Below are 21,171 nucleotides of genomic sequence, written 5' to 3'. Positions count from 1 at the left end.
CCAATGCCTCCTTTTGCCGCCTCTCCTTCCAGTTCTCTGCTGCCAATGACTGGAACGAACTACAAAAATCTCTGAAACTGGAAACACTTATCTCCCTCACTAGCTTTAAGCACCAGCTGTCAGAGCAGCTCACAGATTACTGCACCTGTACATAGCCATCTATAATTTAGCCCAAAAAACTACCTCTCCCCTACTGTGCAGCCATATTCATTGACCTGGCCAAAGCGTTCGACTCTGTCAATCACCACATCCTCATCGGCAGACTCAATAGCCTTGGTTTCTCAAATGATTGCCTCACCTGGTTCACCAACTACTTCTCTGATAGAGCAGCAGCTGAAAAGATGAGCTCCTACAAATATTGAATTTAAATGTTTTTTTAGAGTATAAAGTACATCGAAAAAAAATCAAAAGAAACTGCAAACTGAATAGGAGACCAAACAAGCAGCAAACAAAGAAGAAAGGCTTTTGAAAAAAGTAACAATTTTTCATAAAATTATACCGTTTTCTTAGCTAGCTAAGTTGTTTATCCTGTTGCTAGGCATTGCTAGGGACATTCCTGAAAGAAGCTAGCTAGCTAACAAGGATTGTCTAGTTGGCAGAAGAGAAGAAGGGACAAAGAAGGGACAAAGTGGGACAAAATAAGGACAGAAGAAAAGGGAAAGGGGACATTAAGGTGAAGCAGTCCTCTAAAAGACACAAAGACAATAATACAAGAAACAACACTTCTATTGCTCTCCCTCTACGATACGCACTCCCGTTTGGTTTGGAGCGAGTAGTTGCATTCCGCTTTGCTCCACAGGGTATTTACAGGAGTATTACATTTCATTTCATTACAGTACAACAGTTTGATTTTTTGATCTTAGCTGGCTACATAGCCGTCTTTGTATCAAGATAATTGTGTAGTCTAGAGTAATTGTCGAGGTTACTAGCCAGTTAGAGGTTACCTAGCCAGCTTACACTTTCAAACAAAGTCAACAACCGCGCCACTGCTAGCTAGCCTATTTCACCAGCCAGCAGTACTATATCATTTTTAGTCAATAAGTTTTTGCAACGTAAGCTTAACTTTCTGAACATTCGAGACGTGTAGTCCACTTAATTCCAATCTCCTTTGCATTAGCGTAGCCTCTTCTGTAGCCTGTCAACTATGTGTCTGTCTATCCCTGTTCTCTCTTCTCTGCACAGACCATACAAACGCTTCACACCGCCGTGGCCGCTGCTACTCTAACCTGGTGGTCCCAGCCGCAGACCCACGTGGAGTTCCAGGTCTCAGGCAGCCTCTGGAACTGCCGATCCGGCAACAAGGCAGAGTTTCATCTCAGCCTATGCTTCCCTCCAGTCCCTCGACTTCTTTGCACTGACGGAACATGGATTACCATGATAACACTGCTACTCCTACTGCCTCTCTCTCGTCTGCCCACGTGTTCTCGCACAACCCGAGCTTCTGGTCAGCGGGGTGGGTGCACTGGGATCTCATCTCTCCCAAGTGGACATTCTCTCTTTCTCCCCTGACCCATCGTCTATCGCTCCTTTGGATTCCATGCTGTCCAGTTACCAGCCCTTCAAGCTAACACCTTATCATTTATCGCCCTCCACGTTCCCTTGGGAAGTTCATCAATGAGCTTGACGCCTGATAAGTTCCTTTCCTGAGGATGGCTCACCTCTCACAGTTCTGGGTGACTTTAACCTCCCCACGTCTACCTTTGACTCATCTCCTGCCTCCTTCTTTCCACTCCTCTCCTCTTTTGACCTCACCTCGTCACCTCCCCCCCTACTCACAAGGCAGGCAATACGCTTGACCTCATCTTTACTAGATGCTGTTCTTCCACTAATCTCATTGCAACTCCCTCCAAGTCCTGACCACTACCTTGTATCCTTTTCCCTCTCGCTCTCATCCAACACTTCCCACACTGCCCCTACTCGGATTGGTATCCACCGTCCCAACCTTCGCTCTCTCCCCCGCTACTCTCTCCTCTTCCATCCTATCATCTCTCCCTCTGCTCAACCTTCTCCAACCTATCTCCTGATTCTGCCTCCTCAACCCTCCTCTCCTCCCTTTCTGCATCCTTTGACTCTCTATGTCCCCTATCCTCCAGGCCGGCTCGGTCCTCCCTCCTGCTCCGTGGCTCGACGACTCATTGCGAGCTCACAGAACAGGGCTCGGCAGCCGAGCGGAAATGGAGGAAAACTCGCCTCCCTGCGGACCTGGCATCCTTTCCTCCCTCCCCTCTACATTCTCCTCTTCTGTCTCTGCTGCTAAAGCCAATTTCTACCACTCTAAATTCCAAGCATCTGCCTCTAACCCTAGGAAGCTCTTTGCCACCTTCTCCTCCCTCTGAATCCTCCTCCCCTCCTCCCCCTCCTCCTCTCTGCTGATGACTTCGTCAACCATTTTGAAAAGAAGGTCGACGACATCCGATCCTCGTTTGCTAAGTCAAACGACACCGCTGGTTCTGCTCACACTGCCCTACCCTGTGCTTTGACCTCTTTCTCCCCTCTCTCTCCAGATGAAATCTCGCGTCTTGTGACGGCCGCCGCCCAACAACCTGCCCGCTTGACCCTATCCCTCCTCTCTTCTCCAGACCATTTCCGGAGACCTTCTCCCTACCTCACCTCGCTCATCAACTCATCTTGACCGCTGGCTACGTCCCTTCGTCTTCAAGAGAGCGAGAGTTGCACCCCTTCTGAAAAAACCTACACTCGATCCCTCCGATGTCAACAACTACAGACCAGTATCCCTTCTTCTTTTCTTCCAAAACTCTTGAACGTGCCGTCCTTGGCCAGCTCTCCTGCTATCTCTCTCAGAATGACCTTCTTGATCCAAATCAGTCAGGTTTCAAGACTAGTCATTCAACTGAGACTGCTCTTCTCTGTGTCACGGAGGCGCTCCGCACTGCTAAAGCTAACTCTCTCTCCTCTGCTCTCATCCTTCTAGACCTATCGGCTGCCTTTGATACTGTGAACCATCAGATCCTCCTCTCCACCCTCTCGAGCTGGGCATCTCCGCGCGGCCCACGCTTGGATTGCGTCCTACCTGACAGGTGCTCCTACCAGTGGCGTGGCGAGAATCTGTCTCCGCACCACGTGCTCTCACCACTGGTGTCCCCAGGGCTCTGTTCTAGGCCCTCTCCTATTCTCGCTATACACCAAGTCACTTGGCTCTGTCATATCCTCACATGGTCTCTCCTATCATTGCTATGCAGACGACACACAATTAATCTTCTCCTTTCCCCCTCTGATAACCAGGTGGTGAATCGCATCTCTGCATGTCTGGCAGACATATCAGTGTGGATGACGGATCACCACCTCAAGCTGAACCTCGGCAAGACGGAGCTGCTCTTCCTCCCGGGGAAGGACTCCCGTTCCATGATCTCGCCATCACGGTTGACAACTCCATTGTGTCCTCCTCCCAGAGTGCTAAGAACCTTGGCGTGATCCTGGACAACACCCTGTCGTTCTCAACTAACATCAAGGCGGTGACCCGTTCCTGTAGGTTCATGCTCTACAACATTCGCAGAGTACGACCCTGCCTCACGCAGGAAGCGGCGCAGTCCTAATCCAGGCACTTGTCATCTCCCGTCTGGATTACTGCAACTCGCTGTTGGCTGGGCTCCCTGCCTGTGCCATTAAACCCCTACAACTCATCCAGAACGCCGCAGCCCGTCTGGTGTTCAACTTTCCCAAGTTCTCTCACGTCACCCCGCTCCTCCGCTCTCTCCACTGGCTTCCAGTTGAAGCTCGCATCCGTTACAAGACCATGGTGCTTGCCTACGAGCTGTGAGGGGAACGGCACCTCCGTCCTTCAGGCTCTGATCAGGCCCTACACCCAAACAAGGGCACTGCGTTCATCCACCTCTGCCTGCTCGCCTCCCTACCTCTGAGGAAGTACAGTTCCCGCTCAGCCCGTATCTCTCTCCTTTGGGGGTGACCAGAGAGATATACCTGCTGGAGCGCGTGCTACACCACTATACCTGGTGGGTGCTGCTATGGTGACCAGCGAGCTGAGATAAGGGGGGACTTTACCTAGCAGGGTCTCGTAGATGACCTGGAACCAGTGGGTTTGGCGACGGGTATGAAGCGAGGGCCAGCCAACGAGAGCGTACAGGTCGCAGTGGTGGGTAGTATAAGGTGCTTGGTGACAAAACGGATGGCACTGTGATAGACTACATCCAATTTATTGAGTAGGGTATTGGAGGCTATTTTGTAAATGACATTGCCGAAGTCGAGGATCGGTAGGATGGTCAGTTTTACGAGGGTGTGTTTGGCAGCATGAGTGAAGGATGCTTTGTTGCGAAATAGGAAGCCAATTGTAGATTTAACTTTGGATTGGAGATGTTTAATGTGAGTCTGGAAGGAGAGTTTACAGTCTAACCAGACACCTAGATATTTGTAGTTGCCCACATATTCTAAATCAGAACTGTCCAGAGTAGTGATGCTGGACGAGGTGGATCAGAGACTCACCAGCAGCAAGAGCGACATCATTGATGTATACAGAGAAGAGAGCCGGCCCAAGAATTGAACCCTGTGGCACCCCCATAGAGACTGCCAGAGGCCCGGACAACAGGCCCTCCGATTTGACACACTGAACTCTATCAGAGAAGTAGTTGGTGAACCAGGTGAGGCAATCATTTGAGAAACCAAGGCTATTGAGTCTGCCGATGAGGATGTGGTGATTGACAGAGTCGAAAGCTTTGGCCAGGTCAATGAATATGGCTGCACAGTATTGTTTCTTATCGATGGCGGTTATGATATCGTTTAGGACCTTGAGCGTGGCTGAGGTGCACCCATGACCAGTTTTGACACCAGATTGCATAGCAGAGAAGGTGCGGTGGGATTCGAAATGGTCGGTAATCTGTTTGTTGACTTGGCTTTCAAAGACCTTAGAAAAGCAGGGTAGGATAGATATAGGTCTGTAGCAGTTTGGGTCAAGAGTGTCCCCCCTTTGAAGAGGGGGATGACCACAGCWGCTTTCCAATCTTTGGGAATCTCAGATGACACGAAAGAGGTTGAACAGGCTAGTAATAGGGGTTGCAACAATTTCGGCAGATAATTTTAGAAAGAAAGGGTCCAGATTGTCTAGCCCGGCTGATTTGTAGAGGTCCAGATTTTGCAGCTCTTCCAGAACATCAGCTGACTGGATTTGGGAGAAGGAGAAATGGGGAAGGCTTGGGCGAGTTGCTTTGGGGTGCAGTGCTGTTGACCGGGGTAGGGGTAGCCAGGTGGAAAGCATGACCAGCCGTAGAAAATGCTTATTGAAATTCTCAATTATAGTGGATTTATCAGTGGTGACAGAGTTTCCTATCCTTAGTGCAGTGGGCAGCTGGGAGGAGGTGCTCTTATTCTCCATGGACTTTACAGTGTCCCAGAACTTTTTTGAGTTGTGGTTGCAGGAAGCAAATTTCTGCTTGAAAAAGCTAGCCTTGCTTTTCTAACTGCCTGTGTATATTGGTTTCTAACTTCCCTGAAAAGTTGCATATCACGGGGGCTGTTCGATGCTAATGCAGAACGCCACAGGATGTTTTTGTGTTGGTTAAGGGCAGTCAGGTCTGGAGAGAACCAAGGGCTATATCTGTTCCTGGTTCTAAATTTCTTGAATGGGGCATGCTTATTTAAGATGGTGAGGAAGGCATTTTTTATTTTTTACCAGGCATCCTCTACTGATGGAGATGAGGTCAATATTCTTCCAGGTTACGCGGGCCAGGTCGATTAGAAAGGCCTGCTCGCTGAAGTGTTTCAGGGAGCGTTTGACAGTGATGTGTGGAGGTCGTTTGACCGCTGACCCATTACGGATGCAGGCAATGAGGCAGTGATCGCTGAGATCTTGGTTGAAAACAGCAGATGTGTATTTAGAGGGCAAGTTGGTTAGGATGATATCAATGAGGGTGCCCGTGTTTACGGCTTTGGGGTGGTACCTGGTAAATTCATTGATAGTTTTGTGTGAGATTGAGGGCATAAAGCTTAGATTGTAGGATGGCTGGGTGTTAAGCATGTCCCAGTATAGGTCACCTAGCAGCACAAGCTCTGAAGATAGATGGAGGGCAATCAGTTCACATACGGTGTCCAGAGCACAGCTGGGGGCAGAGGGTGATCCTAATAGCAGGCGGCAACGGTGAGAGACTTGTTTTTAGAGAGGTGGATTTTTAAAAGTAGAAGTTCAAATTGTTTCGGTACAGACCTGGATAGTAGGACAGAAATCTGTATGCTAACACCGCCCCCTTTGGCCGTTCTATCTTGTCTGAAAATCTTGTAGTTGGGGATGAAAATGTCAGAATTTTTGGTGGTCTTTCTAAGCCAGGATTCAGACACGGCTAGGACATYTAGGTTGGCAGAGTGTGCTAAAGCAGTGAATAAAACAAACTTAGGGAGGAGGCTTCTAATGTTAACATGCATGRAACCAAGGCAATTACGGTTACAGCAGTCATCAAAAGAGAGCGCCTGGGGAATAGGAGTGGAGCGAGGCACTGCAGGGCCTGGATTCACCTCTACATCACCAGAGGAACAGAGGAGGAGTAGGATAAGTGTACGGCTAAAAGCTATGAGAATTGGTCGTCTAGGACGTCCAGAACAGAGAGTAAAAGGAGCAGGTTTCTGGGGGCGATAAAATAGCTTCAAGGTACAATGTACAGACAAAGGTATGGTAGCACGTGAATACAGTGGAGGAAACCTAGGCATTGAGTGATGATGAGAGAGATATTGTCTCTAGAAACATCATTGAAACCAGATGATGTCATCGCATGTGTGGGTGGTGGAACTGAAAGGTTGGATAAGGTATAATGAACAGGGCTAGAGGCTCTACAGTGAAATAAGCCAATAAACACTAACCAGAACAGCAATGGACAAGGCATATTGACATTAAGGAGAGGCATGCTTAGCCGAGTGATCATAAGGGTCCAGTGAGTAGTGAGGTTGGTTGGGGTCACGGCGATTTAGACAGCTACCCGGGCCATGGGTAGCAAGCTGGCAGAAGATGGAGGTCTGTTTTTAGCCACCTCGTGCGTTTCCGTATAGACATTCACCATTGCTACCAACCCACAAACAGAGAGTGAGTTAGCTATATCGACAACTATATTTTAAGTAACAATGTTTTAGGGTGGAATAGATGGCTACAAAATTGAGATGCTCTTTATCTGGTAACATTAGCTAGCTTATGTTAGCTAATGTCAGTCAAAGATAGAATGAACAAACAAACAAACATGCTTACTCTGCTGAAGGTAGTTACCAATCTAGCAATGACTACCATGGAATAGGYGAAATTGATTGAGAGTGTGTATACCAAAAGATAGCTATTTTATTTAGCTGATGGCTTTCAGAGTTCAATACAGGACTGTAACGTTAGSTAGCTAGCTAATTTACCCACCTAGGCTAGCAAGCTAGGTAAGTTTAGATTACCTCTATTTGAGAATCTTCAATTTTGTTGTGAAGAAAAAAACGKAAAAACCCCCCAAAAACTTTCACATCACTTCTCCGCTGTCGTCGAAATKGATTCCCCATCAGTTCAGCCTGAAAATCCCTCTGATAATCTTCGGGCATTGCATTATTCTTGATAGCTGCAAGCCACTGGCAGAATCGGGGTGAATCTCTGGTAGGTAGAATGGTGAAAGAGAACTCATTTTCGCACTTGTTTGTAATTATAACAGAACACACAAAAAAACTTTTGTTAAAAAAAAAAAAGGCCTAGAGAAGTTGGACGTTCGAAGAAAGCAACGCCATTATTCAAGTCGGCGGTACCTAGCGGGTGGCATCAGCATTCGCWATGAATGCCGGAGTTTGGAAAAATGTGATGTTTATGATAAAAATATTGTGTTTCAAAAATATAAATGCAACATGTAAAGTGTTGGTCCCATGTTTCATGAGCTGAAATAAAAGATCCCAGAATTGTTAAAAATGCACAAGAATCTTTTCACATTTTGTGAACACATTGTTTGACATCACTTATTGATCATTTCTCCTTTGCCAAGATTGTCCATCCACCTGACAGGTGTGGCATTTCAAGAAGCTGATTAAACAGCATGATCATTACACAGGTGCACCTTGTGGTGGGGACAATAAAAGACCACTAAAATGTACAGTTTTGTCACAATGCCACATATTTATTTATAACTTATATTTAAGTTTTGAGAGAGTGCGCAATTGGTATGCTGACTGCAGGAATGTCAACCAGAGTTGTTGYCAGAGAACTGAATGTTCATTTCTCTACCATAAGCCGCCTCCAACGTCATATTAGAGAATTTGGCAGTATGCCAACCGGCCTCACAACCGCAGACAAAGTGTATGGCGTCGTGTGGGCGAGTGGTTTGCTGATGTCATTGTTGTGAACAGATTGCCCCATGGCGGCGGTGGGGTTATGGTATAGACAGGCATAAGCTACGGACAATGAACACAATTGCATTTTAACAATGGCAATTTGAATGCATAGAGATACCGTGACAAGATCCTGAGGCCCATTGTCATGCCATTAATCTGCCGCCATCATCTCATGTTTCAGTATGATAATGCACTGCACCATGTCACAAGGATCTGTACACAATTCCTGGAAGCTGAAAATGTCCCAGTTCTTCTATGGACTGCATACTCACCAGACATGTCACCCAATGAGCAGGTTTGGGATGCTCTGGATCTACGTGTRCAACAGCGTGTTCAAAGTCCCTCTAWTATCCAGCAACTTCGTACAGCCATCGAAGAGGATTGGGACAACATTCCACAGGCCACAATCAATAGCCTAAACAACTATGCGAAGGAGATGTGTGRCGCTGCATGAGGCAAATGGTGGTCACACCAGATAGTGACTGGTTTTTTGATCCRCGCCACTACCTATTTTTTTTAAAGGTATCTGTGACCAACAGATAACTATCTGTATTCCCAGTCAGATGAAATCCTTAGATTTATAATAGACAGTTTTAGAAACATAGACTGTGGAATGTTGTACACTGTTTTACTGTACACCGTTTTAACCGGCTTTATCACAGTCGCAGCTGASAGTATTTTTCAATCCCAACATGTTTCTGGCAGCCTTCTTCTATTACACACAAGTGTTCGGAGCGTGCTAATGATTTTAAATCAATTGATAACCTTACATGAACTGTAACTCAGTAAAATCTTTGAAATTGTTGCATATACATTGTTGTTCAGTATAGTAATGATTATGAAATTCCCCCTTTAACAACTAATGAGAATGTTTTAATTTCTCTCATTGACCTATCAAACCCTGGCCTGGTCTGTTTGGCAAAACTTCCTGTTGCAGATGCACCTCCCCCAACATTCGTCTACAGTAAGTTGTTTCAGCCTAACCACTCAAAACAGACCAATAACAGATATATATCGATATATACGATATATATCGTTMCAGGTATATATTATATATTTTTTAAATATAATTTCACTGGCCGAGAGCATCAAAACCGTGATATATCACGGCTAAATTGTGACTGACTGATCTACAAATAATAATAATGAGTCGTTATTTATGATGCAAGGTGATTTGTAGGTGATTTCCGTAGTTAATTGTCTATGTCTACAGGCAGAGCTGATTCGAGACAATCTCTTAAGTAGTTGTACGTGTTACTACTCCAACAAACCCTCTGTAAAGGGAGTTAGTTTTGCATGGCCCGGTGATCCGAGTACGCAGACTGTGTACTTCCATTGGTCCTTAAATGAAAACTTCAGCTTCCCGTGGCACCGTGCCATGCAAAACGAACTAACCAACTGTATTTGACATATGCCACGAKGAACCTGCCTCTTAGCTGACTCAGAGGCCAATCAGAGCTCGTCCTTTGCTCAACAGAAATACACCAGTAGCCAATCCCGTTGTACCTATAGGAAAACGTTGAAACAAAATGGCGCAGTCCATAATTCGAGCTATCAGACGAGCTGTCCCACAGTAAGTTAGAAATTCAACAATCAATGCTGTTGTGAACGAGGCTTTGTGTGACTGTAAATTACTACGAGCTTCAGTAAACCGAAACTGAGATAGTGTYGACTGGCATGTCGTAAAAATACAGCTGTCGTTTACTTACCAGCATTAGCTCGTTATAGCTACTTTCAGCTAGCGGAGTTAGTCAACAAAAGTGACATTCACAAGTAGTTCAGTCACATTATACTTCCATTGTAATTACCATTCGAGTTGATKAATCACCTGCGTCTTGTTACCATGTTTCATGTCTGTTCCACACGTAGTAGCTACTGTAGTTTCAATTTGCACATGTATCCAGCATTGTCATTATTTATAATAATGTAAATAGATCACTTCACGCTATATCTTCAGACCTATTTGATTGTGAACTGGTTTGATACAGTAACTAGATTCATTTGGAGTCGCATGTGCTGTGTTTCTCTGCAAACTAGGTTATTGACAACTTGACCAGGTGTGTTACTCACTCCATGGAGGGCCTAGTGTTTGCAGGTTTTTCATTTAAGTCCACGACAATCGGGTGTGACCGTTACTAATTTGTGACCTTAATTCATCAAGTACAATTGAAGAGCGAAAACGCGCCGACACACGGTCCTCCGTGGAATGAGTTTGACAGGTGTGGTGTAGATTCGATAGGATTTGTTGTGTCAGAGAGGGATAACCATATTGCGTGCAAATATTTTCGTTTCTCAGAACATATCATTCTTAAACACATACTTCACCTGATACAATGCTTGGGTGATACGAGTTCTTAACATTGCATAAAACTATAATGGGTTGAAATGTAATGAATTGAAAGGACAACATAGGTTTCAAATGAGTTGCATATTTATTGTTTAGTAGGCCTATCCTACATAATTGCACTAATGCCTTCAGCCCAAGATGTACTCTTAAGGAGCCTACCGTTACTCCTTAAGGTTCAAGGACCTTATATTATTTTAGGTAGACTGGCTCTGGCTGCCAAAATGGCCAAATTCTCCATCTAAACAGGATTTTGATTCTGAATTGTGATACGGTTTTAGATTTATAAAAATAATTTTTATTTAACTGTGCAAGTCAGTTTAAGAACAAATTCTTATTTACAATGACGGCCAAACCCGGATGACGCAGGGTCAATTGTGCGCCGCCCTATGGGACTCCCAGKCACAGCCGGTTGTGATACATCCTGGAATCGAACCAGGGTCTGTAGTGATGCCTCTAGATCGGAGATGCAGGGCTTTAGATCGGGAGCCCTAAGRACACAGAGTTTCTCAACCCARAGGTGCAACATCACAAGACTTCCAGGAAAGCCAGACTAAAACGTAAAGCGCTTTACTTTCATATCACATCGAAATAATTTCACAAATGCAGAATATGCACTTACTGTACACTATTTTAACCGACTTCATCACAGTTGCAGACGACAGTATTTTTCAGTGAAAACACGTTTCTGGCGGCCTTCTTCCATTACACGCATGCTAGATAGTGACCACCTATGCTAATTATCTGTCTTCAGTGGCTGTGTGTGAACACTAACCCTATAAAGGTGTATCAATTTAACCTTTTGTTTTTAGAAAATGATTTCTCACTGATATGAAAGAGAAGTTCCTTATGGWTCCAAAACCATACCACAAGTGGCGTTTTGCCTAATGTTCAGACCAAGCATATGGGCTCTTAACAAGACACTCTATAGAAGACTCCTTTGTCCAATGACTCTCATGTGTAATGGAACTGAGTCATAATCAAGGGCTGTAAGGGCCCTACACAATWGTTTTGTCTCGACCTGTCACATCTGCACTTAATTCCTTTGGTTGGACTTAATGGGGAACTTCAAACTGTTGAAACGTCAATTACAAAGGTGGCAGTGTGGTTTGTAGTTCTAGTAATMTGTCCGTATTGGTCATTGGGAAACATGGTGCGAGGTGGCTGTACTTCAAGGCAGATGAATTTCCAGAGGTGCGACAGTGCTAATCTGCAGCGTAAAGTGACTGTCACGCCAATCTACTGTTGGAGTGTGTGTGAGGTGTACAGTGATAGTGTTTTATGCCTGACGGGTTTTAAGGATATGTGCTTAGTGGCAGTCATTAGGGCCACCAGAGGAAAACAACTAGGCTAAAATCATTTGGGATTTTCATGCTGTTTGAAATGTGATTGTATTGTAAATTGTATTTTAAAGTTTGTTATAGACTCTTGGAAGATTCGTTCAAACGAGAACTAAAAGAGATGAAATCAAATCTAAAGGAAAAATATCCTGTTGCTTAGTCTGTATTAAAAATATATATATATATATATATATTTATTTTAAAGTATTGTGTCCACAGATAATCAGCAATTGGGAAAAATCCTATCTTAGACGTATTTTTATACGAGATAAAAACCCGAAACTTCATGAAAAACACATTCTCAGTGGATGCGAACTTGGTCCATGCAGACTGCCTGTGTTATAGCAGTGTAAAGATGCGGCCGGGAAAGGAAGTGGAATCCCACTGGGCACAGACGTTCAATGCCTAGTTATAATTTACATTTGGTTGAGTTGTAAACTAACATGAAGTAATCGTAAAGTCTACAAAATTCACCATGTCATTGGATTTAGGTTAAAATTTGGGTGGAAAAAATGAAACAATTCCCTCACGTTGATGACCTTTTGCAAATCCAATCAGTTTTCTATGTTAATTCAACGTAATTTCAACATCACATTTCATTTTTTGGTTGAAATGACTTGGAAGCAATGTTTATTCAACCAGTAGGATGTGTGTTTTTGTTTTATGGAGAGACCTTGAGCTGTAGCCTTGGATTTGGCGCCAGGGCCGACTGCTCTTTGTCACAAACACCCTCATGTCAAAGATGCAACAGCATCCTGGAGGAAACATCGACTGCCGCTATGAAATCGACAAGTGATGAAAGTCACCTAGAGCTTGTCAATTAGGTAGCCGGGGCCTGGACCTTATAACTTAATAGGCAGTTTCCCCTTTCAGGGTCTGCCAGGCTTTTATAGCACAGGTTAGCAAACTAGTTTAATGTCCCCCTATAACAACATTTTAAATTAAGAACTACTGCATAAAGCCGTGTGGCTACTCGGCAATCATGGCAGACTGTTTTGTAAAGTGGCGTTTTGCCTAAATTCGGAGGTAGGTTTCCGATCAAAGCACCGCCACAACACGTTATATTTTACAGTGAAGGCTGCAACAGAAGAAAACTCCTTTGTTGGTGACTCTTTCTTCCGTCTGCGCGCGATTGGTTGGGGGAATGGCTGGCTCACTGAGAAAGTCTTGAWTGCTCACGTTATTGGGATTAAGTAGGCCATGTTAATAGTATTTCACACCTTTATCTCCTCCCACTGTGCAAAARCTGGTTATATCAATGTTGTTTCCTTGTTATTTCAGCAATAAAAAAATTCCATGTTGAAACAACATAGAAAACTGATTGGATTTGAAAGTCATCAACRTAAGGGAATTGTCATTTTTTTCACCCAACTTTTAACCTAAATCCAATGACATGCTGAAATGTTTTGTTGATTTCACGTCGAATTCACATTAGTTGACAACTCAACCGAAAGTAAATCAAAATTAGACGTTGAAATCAAAGGAGGCTGGTGGGCGGAGCTATAGKGGTACAGGCTCATTTTAATGTCTGGAATGGAATCAATGGAATGGTACCAAAAACATGAAAACAACGTGTTTGTCTCAGTTCCATTTATTCTATTCCTATAGCTTCTCCCACCAGCCTCTGGTTGAAATGATRTCTGTGCCCAATGGGTTCTTTGTCTGCATGCGATTGAACAAGTCACAGGAAATATGCGCTGCATTCATTTATATGGACAGAATATTGTATATATATATATATATATATATATATATATATATATATAGCCTACAGAATTTGGGTGCTGGATCCTTGTATATAGTAATCCAAAGAATAGAAATAGGACAGCGCTCTGGGAAAATAAACTGTTACCCTCTTACTTTATGGAGACGACAGACTTTTTGAAGAAATTAGAGACTTGTTCAATGGACTCGAATGACTTGTGCACTATGGATGTCTCTAGCAATTTTTGTGAATATTCCTCATCAAGAGGGTTTAGATGCGATGAAACATTATTTGAATCAAAGAACAGAACTGGTTTACTGCTGAGCTTGACTAATGAAATATTGACTAAGAATTATTTAAAGTTTGAAGACAGTTACACCTAATTATTCTAATTTGTTTCCCGGGAAATTTGAGTTGGACTTTGTAAACTATAGTAATCCCTATTCTAAGTTTATCAAAGTGTTTATGAGATATATTGATTACATTTTTTATTTTATTTGTTATGCCATGATCAGAGGGAACTCTCCTAATAATTCCCATTTGGGTGGGAGGATGAAGGTCCGAGGTAGAATAACATGTAACACAAAATGTTGTATATCKCCTTAAGTGTTTTTGTAACTTTTATGATGTGGGTAAGACCAAACGTGAACTTAGGGTATGTGAGCATAAGAGCGTCATTTGCAACCATGATGAAAAATCACCTGTTGCCAGGCATTTCAATAGCCATAATCATGAACTAAGTTCCTTACGTAATATGGGCATTGAGTTGGTGAAGGCKCCATGTAGAGGAGGCGATAGGGATAAATTACTTCTCCAAAGAAAGACATAATGGATAGACTGCTTGGGCACTCTTGCCCCAGCAGGCCTTAATGAGGAATGTTATTTTTATCGTTTTTTTTTGTAGTAGGTTATAAATAGGCCAAACTTTTAGGTAACAACGCCATGTATTGTGTGTTGATATGTCTTTATTTGATTGTCATKTTTCCCCCACAGCTCCCTCTGCTGGGATCTCTTGATTGGGCCAATACTGACTGTGAATGTATAATTATGCCCATCTGTGTGGTGTTGTCGTTGTGACATTGACTGCCAAGGGCTCATCCCCGACTTGTTTATGTGGCAATAAAATAAGTCAATTTACCGTAGTGCTGTCCTTTTTCTGTTCGATGGTTAAAGGCCAACATTTGGTCGTTTTAAATTTGTAAAAGTATTTGTAACAGCTGTAGAAATTGAAACATAATAATTTATTTTAGTGTGCGCTGAACGGCTGACTGGGGATCTCGTTTAATCCCGCCTATAGGTCTACTACAGTTTCTTCGGAAAGTATTCAGACCCCTTGACTTTTCCACATTTTGTTACATTACAGCTTTATTCTAAAATGGATTAAATGAATAAATGTCCAAGGGCAATCTACACACAATACCCCATAAAGACAAAGCAAAAAACAGGTTTTTAGAAATGTGAAAACAGAAATACCTTATTTAGGTAAGTATTCAGACCCTTTGCTCTGARACTGAAAATTGAGCTCAGGCGYATCCTGTTTCCATTKATCATCCTTGAGATGTTTCTACAACTTGTTTGGAGTCCTCCTGTGTTAAATTAAATTGATTGGACATGATTTGGAAAGGCACACACCTGTCTATATAAGGTCCAACAGTTGACAGTGCATGTCAGAGCAAAAACCAAGCCATGAGGTCAAAGGAGTTGTCCATAGAGCATGAGAGAGGATTGTGTCAAGGCACAGATCTGGGGAAGGGTACCAAAAAATGTCTGCCGCATTGAAGGTCCCCAAGAACACAGTGGCCTCCATCATTCTTAAATGGAAGAATTTTGGAACCACCAAGACTCTTCCTAGAGCTGGCCGCCTGGCCAAACTGATGTAATCAGGGTAGGGCCTTGGTCAGGGAGGTGACCAAGAAGCCGATGGTCACTCTGACAGAGCTCCAGTTCCTCTGTGGAGATGGGAGAAACTTCCAGAAGGACAACCATCTCTGCAGCACTCCACCAATCAGGCCTTTATGGTAGAGTGGCCAGACGGAAGCCACTCCTCAGTAAAAGGCACATGACACCCCCTTGGAGTTACCAAAAGGCACCTAAAGACTCTGCGAAACAAGAATCACTGGTCCGATGAAACCCAGAGTGAACTCTTTGGCCTGAATTCCAAGTGTCACGTCTGGAGGAAACCTGGCACCATCCTTACAGTGAAGCATGTTGGTGGGAGCATCATTCTGTGGGGAAGTTTTTCAGTGGTAGAGCACTCAGGAACTCAAATTGGGAAGAAGGTTCACCTTCCAAAAGGACAATGACCCAAAGCACACAACCAAGACAATGAAGGAGTGGCTTCGGGACAAGATTCTGAATGTCCTTGAGTGTCCCAGACTTGAACCCGATCGAACATCTCTGGAGAGACCTGGAAATAGTGTACAGCAACGCACCTCATACAACCTGACTGAGCTTGAGAGGATCTGCAGAGAGGAATAAGAGAAACTCCTCAAATACAGGTGTGCCATGCTTGTAGCGTCATACCCAAGAAGACCCGTGGCTGTAATCGCTGCCAAAGGTTCTTCAACAAAGTACTGAGTAAAGGGTCTGAACGTGATATTTCCGTTTATTTGTAATAAATTAGCAAAAAAACATGTTTTTGCTTTGTCATTATGGGTATTGTGTGTAGATAAGGGGAAAAAACCATTTTAATCAATTTTTAGTTCAGTTTAGACCCTATTCTATGGATTTGACATGACTGGGAATACAGGTATGCATCAGTTGGTCACAGGCTAGAGGTCGACGACTGATTTTTCAACCCGATACCGATTATTGGATGACCAAAAAAAGCCGATACCGATTAATCGGACAATTTAATATTTTTTTATTGTTTGTAATAATACAATTACAACAATACTGAATGAACACTTATTTTAACTTAATATAATACATCAATAAAATCAATTTAGCCTCAAAAATAATTAAACATGTTCAATTTGGTTTAATAATGCAAAAACAAAGTGTTGGAGAAGAAAGTAAAAGTGAAATATGTGCCATGTAAGAAAGCTAAAGTTTAAGTTCCTTGCTCAGAACATGATGAAAGCTGGTGGTTCTTTTTTAACATGAGTCTTCAATATTCCAGGTCAGAAGTTTTAGGTTTGTAGTTATTATAGGAATTATAGGACTATTTCTCTCTATACGATTTGTATTTCATATAACTTTGACTATTGGATGTTCTTATAGGCACTTTAGTATTGCCAGTGTAACAGTATAGCTTCCGTCCCTCTCCTCGCTCCTACCTGGGCTCGAACCAGGAACACATCGACAAACAGCCACCCTCGAGCAGCGTTACCCATGCAGAGTAAGGGAACAACTACTCCAAGTCTCAGACGAGTGACGTTGAAAAGCTATTAGCGCGCACCCCGCTAACTAGCTACCTTTTCACATTGGTTACACCAGCCTAATCTCGGGAGTTGATAGGCTTGAAGTCATAAACAGCACAATGCTTGAAGCACAGTGACGAGCTGCTGGCAAAACGCACGAAAGTGCTGTTTGAATGAAGTGCTTACGAGCCTGCTTGGTGCCTACCATCGCTCAGTCAGACTGCTCTATCAAATCATATGACTTATTTATAACATAATAACACACAGAATACGAAGCCTTAGGTCATTAATATGGTCGAATCCGGAAAACTATCATCTCGAAAACAAAAAGTTTATTATTTCAATGAAATACGGAACCGTTACGTATTTTATCTAACGGGTGGCATCCATAAGTCTAATTATTCCTGTAACAGTGCACACCTTCATGTTATGTCATAATTACGTACAATTCTGGCAAATTAGTTCGCAATGAGCCAGGCAGCCCAAACTGTTGCATATACTCTGACTCTGCGTTGCAAAATGAACGCTAAGAGAAGTGACTACAATTTCACCATGGTTAATATTCGCCTTGCCTACCTGGATTTCTTTTAGCTAAATATGCAGGTTTAAAAATATATACTTCTGTGTATTGATTTTAAGAAAGGCATTGATGTTTATGGTTAGGTACAGTCGTGCAACGATTGTGCTTTTTTCGTAAATGAGGTTTTGTTAAATCATCCCGTTTGGCGAAGTTGGCTGTTTTTTTTAGGAAGAAATGGTCTTCACACAGTTTGTAATGAGCTAGGCGGCCCACTGCTGCATATACCCTGACTCTGTTGCAAGAGAAGTGACACCATTTTTCCTAGTTAAAATCAATTCATGTTAGCAGGCAATATTAACTAAATATGCATGTTTAAAAATATATACTTGTGCATTGATTTTAAGAAAGGCATGTTTATGTTTATGTTTATGTTTATGGTTAGGTACACATTGGAGCAACGACAGTCCTTTTTCGCGAATGCCACCGCATCGATTATATGCAACGCAGGACACGCTAGATAAACTAGTAATATCATCAACCATGTGTAGTTAACTAGTGATTATGATTGATTGATTGTATTTTATAAGATAAGTTTAATGCTAGCTAGCAACTTACCATGGCTTCTTACTGCATTCGCGTAACAGGCAGGCTCCTCGTGTAGTGCAATGTAATCAGGTGGTTCGAGCGTTGGACTAGTTAACCGTAATGTTGCAAGATTGAATCCCTGAGCTGCCAAGGTAAAAATCTGTCGTTCTGCCCCTGAACAARGCAGTTAACCCACCGCTCCTAAGCCGTCATTGAAAATAAGAATGTGTTCTTAACTGACTTGCCTAGTTAAATAAAGGTGTAAAAAAWGTTTTTTCAAAAATCGGCCAAAACGGTGTCCAAAAATACAGATTTCCGATTTTTATAACTTGAAATCGGCCCTAATTAATCGGCCATTCCGATTAATCGGTCGACCTCCATCACAGACACCTTAAAAAAAGTAGGGGTGTCGATCAGAAAACCAGTCAGTATCTGGTGTTACCATTTGCCTCATGCAGTGCAAAACAAATCCTTCCCATAGAGTTGATCATGCTGTTTATTGTGGCCTGAGGAATGTTGTCCCACTCCTCTTCAGTGACTGCGAAGTTGCTGGATATTGGCTGGAACTGGAACACGCTGTCGTACACRTTGATCCAGAGCATAACATGCCTGGTGATTATGCAGGCCATGGAAGAACTGKGACATTTTCAGCTTCCAGAAATTGTGTACAGATCCTTGCGACATGGGGACGTGCATTATCATGCTGAAACACTTGCCTAAGGCTGTGGAATACTGAACATAACGCGCCMAAAAAAWKKAGATTTTTTKRWWWWAAAATAATCTTTATCAAACAAAAGGAACATTTATTGTGTAACTGGGAGTYTCGTGAGTGCAAACATCTGAAGATCATCAAAGGTAAGCGATTCATTTTATWGCTTTTCTGGCTTTCGTGACCAATCTACACTGCTGCTAGGTGTTCTTAATGTTTTGCTAAGTGATCGATAAACTCACACAAACGCTTGGATTGCTTTCGYTGTAAAGCATATTTTCAAAATCTGACACGACAGGTGGATTAACAACAAGCTAAGCTGTGTTTTGCTATATTGCACTTGTTATTTCATGAATATAAATATTTTTTGCAATTTTTTTATTTATTTGGCGCTCTGCAATTTAGCGGTTGTTGATGAAAATGATACCGCTAAAGGGATCCGTGCGTCAAGAAGTTTTAAGCCATTGGTCAACTTCAAAACATACAGAATGCTGCAGCACGGGTACTGACCAAGACCAGATGGAGACCACACACTACACCGGTTTTAAAGTCTTTGCACTGGCTGCCTGCGAGTTTTTAGAAATAATTTTAAGATTCTTCTATTGGTTTTCAAATCATTCCACAATTGTGCACCACTATACATACAGTGCATTCAGAGAGTATTTAGACCGCTTGACTTTTTCCCACATTTCTTTCAATCTAAACATCATAATGACAAAGCAAAAACAGGTTTTTAGATGTTTTCGCAAATGTATTACAAATCAATAACTGATATCACATTTGCATAAGTATTCAGAACCTACTTTGTTGAAGCACCTTTTGGCAGGGATTACAGCCTCGACACTTCTTGGGTATGATGTTACAAGCTTGGCACGCCTGTATTTGGGGAGTTTTTCCAATTCTTCTCTGCAGATCCTCTTAAGCTCCGTCAGGTTGGATGGGGAGCGTCGCTGCACAGCTATTTTCAGGTCTCCCCAGAGATGTTCGATCGGGTTCAAGTCCGGGCTCTGGCTGGGCCACTCAAGGACATTTCGATAACTTGGTCCGGAAGTCCAGCCTGCCACATGCGTTGTCTTGGCTGTTGTTGCTTTAGGTGTCGTTGTACTGTTGGAAGTGACCTTCGCCCCAGTCTGAGGTACTGATGTCGCGTCTGCGAAGGCAGGTTTCATCAAGGATCTCTCTGTACTTTGATCCGTTCATCTTTCCCTCGTCCTTGACTCAGTCTGCTCTCCATAGTTCCTTGCCGCTGAAAAGAACATCCCCACAGCATTGATTGCTGCACCGAGCATGCTTCACAGTAGGGGATGGTATTGGCCAGGTGATGAGCGGTGCCAGGCTTCCTCCGCAAACGTGACGGCTTGGCATTTCAGGCCTAAGAGTTTAATCTTGGTTTCATCGGACCAGAGAATTTTGTTTCTCATGATCTGGGAGTCCTTTAGGTGCCTTTTGGCAAACTCCAAGCAGGCTGTCATGTGCCTTTTACTGAGTAGTGGCTTCCGTCTRGTCACTCTACCATAAAGGACTGATTGTTGGAGCTCTTACCCTTCCCAAGATCTGTTCCTCGACACAATCGTGTCTCGGAGCTCTATGGACAATTCCTTTGACCTCATGTTTTTTCCTCTGACATGCACTGTCAACTGTGGGACCTTTAWATAGACCGGTATGTGCCTTTTTACGAAACATGTCCAATCAATTTCATTTACCACAGGTGGACTCTAATCAAGTTGTAAAAACATCTCAAGGATTATCAATGGAAACAGRATGCACCTGAGTTCAAKTTCGAGTCTCATAGCAAAGGGTCGGAATACTTATGAAAATAAGGTATTTCTGTTTTTATTTTTTTKATTTGTCATTCAGGGTATTGTGTGAAGATTGATGAGGAAAAACATGTATTTAATCCATTTTAGAATAAGGCTGTAACRTAACAAAATATGGATACTGAATACTTAACGAATGCACTGTACTAGTATKGACATTTTCTGAACTAAATATCCCATATTACATGGAGAATATGTCTTCTTACATTTCTTTGTAACTATACAAAGGTGAAAGTGTCTTTCACAATGTTTTACTTCWTTGTGAATAGGGGGCGCTGTTTTCACTTTGGGAAAAAATTGTGCCCAATTTAAACGGCCTCGTACTCTATTCTAGATCGTACAATATGCATATTATTATTACTATTGGATAGWAAWMACTCTCAAGTTTCTAAAACCGTTTGAATTATATCTGTGAGTAAAACAGAACTCATTTGGCAGCAAACTTCCAGACAGGAAGTGAAAAATCTGAAAACGATGCTCTGTTCCAG

General features: G+C 42.9%; 1 protein-coding gene across 2 annotated transcripts in view; it reads left to right on the top strand.

Moving 5' to 3' along the window:
* The first annotated feature begins 9,793 nt into the window (after window positions 1-9,793).
* The window catches only part of clybl (citrate lyase beta like), a 199,944-nt gene continuing 188,566 nt past the window's right edge, over window positions 9,794-21,171 (top strand). For both annotated transcript variants that reach the window (XM_024000197.2, XM_070446578.1), the window contains exon 1: window positions 9,794-9,874. In XM_024000197.2, coding sequence (XP_023855965.1) covers window positions 9,831-9,874 — 44 coding nt within the window. In that variant the 5' untranslated portion in view covers window positions 9,794-9,830. The remainder of the gene's footprint in view (window positions 9,875-21,171) is intronic.

The sequence above is a fragment of the Salvelinus sp. IW2-2015 genome, linkage group LG2 (genome assembly GCF_002910315.2).
Source record: "Salvelinus sp. IW2-2015 linkage group LG2, ASM291031v2, whole genome shotgun sequence".
NCBI lineage: Eukaryota > Metazoa > Chordata > Actinopteri > Salmoniformes > Salmonidae > Salvelinus > Salvelinus sp. IW2-2015.
The sequence above is the reverse complement of the archived record's forward strand: the minus strand, read 5'-3'. Positions and strand labels throughout refer to the sequence as shown.